Source organism: Podarcis vaucheri (genome assembly GCF_965113315.1).
Source record: "Podarcis vaucheri genome assembly, chromosome: 18".
Classification (NCBI taxonomy): Eukaryota; Metazoa; Chordata; class Lepidosauria; order Squamata; family Lacertidae; genus Podarcis; species Podarcis vaucheri.
The window spans coordinates 6465173-6471684 of NC_138756.1; the positions used below are offsets into that span (position 1 = coordinate 6465173).

At 48.0% G+C, this 6512-nt stretch overlaps 1 protein-coding gene across 1 annotated transcript; it reads right to left on the bottom strand.

Annotated features, from left to right (window-relative positions):
* Positions 1–1780: 1780 nt before the first annotated feature.
* Positions 1781–6126, bottom strand: LOC309523137 (elongation factor 2-like; the record flags this gene model as incomplete). The annotated part of the gene is made up of 5 exons (XM_082206898.1): positions 1781–2587; positions 3251–3383; positions 3489–3671; positions 5120–5438; positions 6080–6126. The coding sequence occupies 5 exons, from the start codon at positions 6124–6126 to the stop codon at positions 2394–2396; spliced, it is 876 nt and encodes a 291-aa protein (XP_082063024.1). The 3' UTR covers positions 1781–2393.
* Positions 6127–6512: the final 386 nt, after the last annotated feature.

Sequence of the window (6512 nt, forward strand, 5' to 3'; positions counted from 1 at the left end):
CTCAATGCTTGTAGATATCAGGCTGTCTCAAAAGACAATGGAGTGTACCTCCAGGGGTGAAATCAAACCACTGCGTTAGCAACACCCAAGTAACAACCCCAGGGGGGGCGTAAGCCTGGGCAGCGAATATGGGGGTCCTGCGCTGCCCAGATGACAAGACTCACTGATGGGGTCCAAAGGAAAGCAGAGCAAGACACCTGGATACAGGTGTTGCCAGTGTACAAGCACCACCCAACCATTTTAGGGAATCCATTTAGGATTTGGGCATTTACTCCTTAACCCTTTCTTTTCCCCCAAGGTATCTTCGCAAGGCAGGGGAGGTTTAGGATCAGTTTCCCTTATCCTTCCCAGGTTAATAAGCCCCATCTGGCCATACCATGATTAGTGATTAAGACAAATGACAATTTGATAGAAGAAATTTGAAGAATATTTAACTAAATATTGTGATATAAGGGAATTAGAAAATTCTTGGAAGTAACAAATAGGCTTAGGGGCAGAATAAGAATAGGTGGTAGTAAATATTAAGGATTTGAATATTAATAAGAGATGAGGATAGTAAATGAAAGGAGTGGATATTATTAGAAATATGAATTTGGAGAAGTACTATACAGGGGTTATAATGAAATTCAGTTAGAGGGGATTTGAGGAAGTCAGGTATCAATGTAACGAGAATTAGAGATTTGAAGAATTCTGTTTTGTGTTTTTCTTTTCTTGGGTGTGTGTTTTGTAATATTTTCTTTTTTTCTGTTATATGTGGAAATGAATTAAAAATGGTAATTTGTTTCCCATTTTTCCCAATCACACATTCAGTTGCACATTTGTTTTTTCGGGGTGGGGCGTTTGCTTGTTTGTTAAAAGTTCTAATGAAAATTTCTCCCAATATCCAGATTTTCATATGCAATTTTGCTCATACACACATTATGCAAGCAATTTCCTGTAATATACAGTAATGCAGTTTTCTGCCGTTCATTTCAATGTCCACTTTAGCCTAATTTAGACGTTTCGGCATACACTGGGATGGATTTGCTAAATTCAGAGAAGTGTGACTTTTTGTTTTGGTTTGCCTATTGTTTCAGGAAACATGAAACAAGTCCACTTATTTATTCAGTGAAGTGTATATACATCTTAATTATCGCAAAGGTATCATTCGCTCAATCACTACTGGTCTTTATTCATGTCTGCGAGAGTCCCCAGGCGACTTATTTTGATTGCTTGCAAACAGGTTAGATTATATCTATTCCTCATGGAGCCAGCTGTTTGCAAGGGAAGAGGGGGTGGTTACAAGTTAATGAGCACTCATCCTGATTTGCTTGCTGGGACTTTGCGAAAACCATCCTGTGTGTTTTTGACCAGCTATTCACCAAAATTAAACGCAGAGGCCTTCAGCCGCTAATGCTCAACAGGCTTCAATTCTATTGTCTTTTGAAAAGACCAACCCTGGGTCGTATGACAGCAACCTACGCCAAAATCAGGGAGCTGTGAAGCTTCAAGTCAAGGACCACTGTTCTTTTTGAGGCCTGTGGGCATTATCTGCCGAACCAGATAAACTGTTGTGGGCACCACAAACTGCAGCCTGGTCTATGGGCTACAGCTGAATGCTTGCCGCACGCCTCATTACAACAGCCCTGTAGGCGCCAGCGAAGGACTGTGTGCACACATACAACCCCAGTTTTCTAAATAAAACTGCTTTCGTACAGCACAGATGGAGCTCCCCCCTTGCTTCCAAGTGTGTGGGCTCAGGTCTCAACAGCTGTTAAAGACATCCAACACGACAGGCAGCCTCGTCTTATTAAATTTATTATTCCAGTGGTACTAATACATTGATTTGCACAAGGACACCCATTTAGCAGAGAGGCTGCTTTTGCCCAACTAGAAAAGCCTCCCCCCCCCCTTTTCTCTCCCAATCCTAAAAGAAAATTCCTCCAGACTGCCCCCCCTCCTCCCCATCGAATCTAGTATTTGAGTATGGAATGAAATTTCACGCACCCTTTTCTTTTCGGAAGTTTGCCTGTCCTCCCCAAACTGCAAACCAAGGGAGGGAAAAAAAACCCTTCACTTGGCTCTGAGCATCAAATAAATATGGAGACGGGCAACGTTTCAGTTGCATCAAATGGAAATGTATTTTTGGAAGTTATAATGGCACTGGGTGAGCGGCCCCGCTGGTTCGTGTGCAGACGGCCTGGAACCTCTAAGGCTGAATGCAGACACGGCTCTTTTTAAAATCTGCCCCGAGACGGAAGATCAAGCAAGGAAGTGGCCCAATGCCTTTTGCAAGACACCTGCAGCACTGATGTTATTATGCAAGTTAAATTTGGAGTCCCACAACATACATTTTTAAATTTATTCTTTTACATCTGGTGTTGCATTTTTAATTCAGCTTGGTTGATTGGTGTTTACAATTTGTCCAGGAAGTTATCTAGTGCGGGAATGCCCTCCTTCAGCCCTTTGCGCTTGCGGGTCTCAGCGACCACCTGGCAGGGGCGGCTGGTGTTGTCGAACGGGTCTCCGGGCAGGATCTGCCAGTGGTCGAACACACACTGGGGGAAAGCCTGGCCACCTGTGTTGGATCTCAAGTCAGCAGTGAAGCCTGTGAAGAGAGAGGGAGAGAGAAGAGTTTATACCATAAGCAAACAAAACTGTAAGAGAGAAATACAGGTGTTCGAGTTTACCCACACACCCCACAACCAGCTCATTGTCTTAGCTAAAAGCAGCATCCTGGAGGCATCTACCTTAATAAATAATATTAGTAATGATTTATTAATTTATACCCCACCCATCTGACTGAGTTTCCCCAGCCACTGTAGGCGGCTCTCAACAAAATATTAAAAGCACAAGAAAACATCAAACATTGAAAACTTCCCTAAACAGGGTTGCCTTCAGATGTCTTCTAAAAGTTTATTTCCTTGACATCTGATAGGAAGACGTTCCACGGGGAGGGCGCCACTACCGAGAAGGCCCTCATAGCTGGGCCTCAGTGTCCAAGCTGAACGATGGGGGTAGAGATGTTCCTTCAGGTATAATGGGCCATTTAGGGCTTTAAAGGTCATTCCCAAACATTGAATTGTGTTCAGAAATGTACTTAAGAGGAACAGAAGTCTGCTACCAGGGCAAGACCTGCTCAACTTTGTAGCAGCCATCTCAGATTAGCCTGGGAGACAACCTCTGACTGATCCTTCACACCTCCAGCTGCTGACAAAGGTTACCTGGAAGATGCAAGTGCCAAGGGAGGCTGATAAAAGCTGACACTTACCAAAGGACTCGTTGACAGGGAGATAGGCCTTGACCACAAACATGGGGGTGCCGGCCACCTGGGACTCCTCAAAGACGTGCCCCCGCTTCCTGTTCAGCACGCCATAGATGCCACCCACAACCTGTTCTGGGCACTGGAAGGGGAAGAAAGTGGGCATACGTTACAGCACTGCACAGAGTCAAGCCGGTGGGCTGCCGCCGCCGCCTCTTAAGAACACAGCCTGCCTCCCGTTACCCACCTGGATCTCCACAAGATAGATGGGCTTCATGAGGCGGGGCTGAGCCGTCAACACGCAGGCATAGAGGCACCTTCTGGCCGTGGGAATGATTTGGCCACCTCCGCGGTGGATGGCGTCCGCGTGCAGGGTCACGTCGTGCACGTCAAAGCGGACGGCGCGCATGTTTTCCTCGCAAAGGGCACCCTGGAGAAAAGAGAGAGGTTGAGGGTGGGAGAGAAAATCATTTTCCAGTTTGCATTCAACCCAACTTTTCCGTCCTTCCTCTCTGAAGCAGGCAACATAGTGTTTTTTTTTAAAAGCAATTAAGCACTCTGCCATAGCAGCCAAGAAGCAAAGGTAGGGCCAATGCCTCCTTCGGCTCATGGTCAGCCTTCTTCCTGCAAACTGTCAGAGCCAGGAGGAGGAGGAGGAGTTGCCCAGGGGGACCAGAGGATGGGAAGAGCGTGATCTACTAAGGGGCAGAGAATCGGAGCCTAGATATGATGGAGAGCAGCAACAACTGAGAAAGGATAGGCATAATATTTTACAAGGATGGGAAGGAACATCATGGACAGAATAACTGTCACACACAGGAGGTTTAAGGTAACATGTCAATACAAATAGATGTCGTTAGTACTGCAGTTGTTGTAAGAGGGATTGTTATTTTAACTGGAGTGCAATTGAGATGGTTAAGATTTTGGAACGCAGAAATAAAGCAAATAATCAAACCATCAATTCTAGCACATGGGAGGCCACCTATTTAATTTGGCATCTGAATAATTGGAATTAGCAATTGTATATAATTTGGCATTTCTATAATGAGGCCATTACTGGGTTATTTTAATTGAAAACGAATGATGATTATTATATATAAAAAGAGAGAATTGGAGACTAGAAATAGGGGAGATGCAAATATCCGTTGATTCCCTTTCCATCCCTGCCCTGCAGTACAGTCGTCCCATGGAATCGGAAGGGATCCCAGAGGTCATCTTGTCCTCTTGCAATGCAGGAATCTTTTCCCCTATGTGGGACCAGAACTTATAACCCTGAGGTTGAAAGCCTCATCCTCTACCATCTCCCCACTGCCCATGGCAGCTCCTCCTGAGGAAGAGGTAGTGTGTGGGGGAACGGACAGAGCACCTAGCAGGAGGAAGGGGAATTCGGAGACGACACCCCCACCCCCCTCGATCAAGGAGGAGAATCACAGGCCAAGCAACCCCCAGCAAGGAAAAGTGAGCATCTGAAAAGGACGCCCCATCGCAACTCAGGGGGAGGGGGCAAGAGGAAATCACATACGAGGCTGATTCAACTTCCTAAAGCTGGAACACAGCTTTGAGGGGCTGATGTGACAAAGCACTCAAAAGTTACAGGGAACCAGGCAGAGGGCCTGTGGAACGCCCTCCCACCAGATGTCAAAGAGGAAAACAACTGCCAGACTTTTAGAAGACATCTGAAGGCAGCCCTGTTTAGGGAAGCTTTTAATGTTTGACAGACTATTGTATTTTACTATTTTGTTGGAAACCCAGCCAGATGAGCAGGGTGCAAGTAATAAATTATTATTCGGAAACTGCAGCAAGTCTCTGCTCCGTTCCAAGAAGGCAGGACGCAGACAGCCCACCGCCCTGCGATGAGGGGCGCCCACTCCTGCTTACCTCCTTCGTGGCCCACTGGAAGCCTGCCACAACGCTGTCCTTGATCTCGTTGAGGTACTGCACCCTCTTGGTGATGTCCGTCAGGATGTTGGGGCCAGTGCCGTCCGGGCCGAAGCACCAGATCTTGCGGGCCTCGGCCACGTCCCACTCGTACTTCTCAGCCAGGTAATGGGCCCGTGTCTTCAGCTCCTGGCGGGCGGAGACGTCGCCTTTGTCGATGTCCTCGGCCAGGCCGCCGGGGAAGGGGCGGGCTTTGATGTACAGGCGGTTGCATACACGACGTGGCCTGTGGGAGAAGAAGACTCGCTTTAGCCCAGGTCTGTGTTACGATATGGATGCAATGCGGCAGCGAGCTGCAGCTGGCTGGAAAGCAAAACATGATGGGAATGTTGGGATTGTACCGTGGGAACAAAGGGACAGTCTATTCACAGTGCTGAGCACCGGATTTAGCTCAGAGTGTAATTTGACCTGTACAGGAAGTACAGGAGGTGGAGTTTGTCTCTCTGCTGTTGGTGTTTGAAGAAAGCAGACGTGTTTCTCTGTAACGCTGCAAAGACAGAAATAAAGGCATGTAAATACATTTCTGTCTATCTCTTTCCCCTGCCTGGGGGCAGGGAAGAGTGGTGTGTTCTTCTCACGCTTGAGGAGGATCGCCGATCGTGACCTGGCCTGGATTCTGCCAGAGAATGCAGACAGGGAGGTCAACCGGGATTCAAGCCGGGTGCCTGGAGAGTGGCCAGTTTCTCCTGATAAAGGCTTGATTTCCTAACAGTCTGTCCTCCTTGCCCAAACCTTGAGCACTGCATTCCTTATCAGCTATAGTTCCGCCTTATCCATTTCTGTGATTTTGATACCGGCTCTCAGAGGAACGCCTTGGTTTTAAGTATGAGAGTTCGTCTGGAAGTCTGGAGCAGGGTGTTCTCTGTGCAAATCCTCCCTTCGTCCTCTTACCTGTATTACTTGCGGGGAGGGGGTTTCGGCAGCAGCCTCAGCGGTGCAGGAGCCATACCCTGCAAGAAAGAAGGAATCCCTGAATGTGTGAATGGTCTGTCACTGACCAAACAACCAGGGAAGGGCTTCAAGAAGCCGTTGCAGGAAGTCAAGTCCCATGTGAGCAGAGGGCTCTTGGGTTCGAATCCTGTTTCTGGCGAGGGGCGTACTGATGGGGGCAGGAGGGCGGTCTGCCCCATGTGCTATCCTGAAGGGGGGTGACATTCTGACGCGCCCCCCAAACCCGCAAATCGCGAGCGGCAAAGCATAGAGCGGCACAGCAATGAAATCCCCCTGTCCCCTTACCTGTGAGGCGAGAGGCCGTTGTCTCGGCTCCAGGCCCTCCCGGGACGCGGCGGCTCCCAAGCTCAGCCTTCTCCTCGCTGCAATACAAAGGGAGACA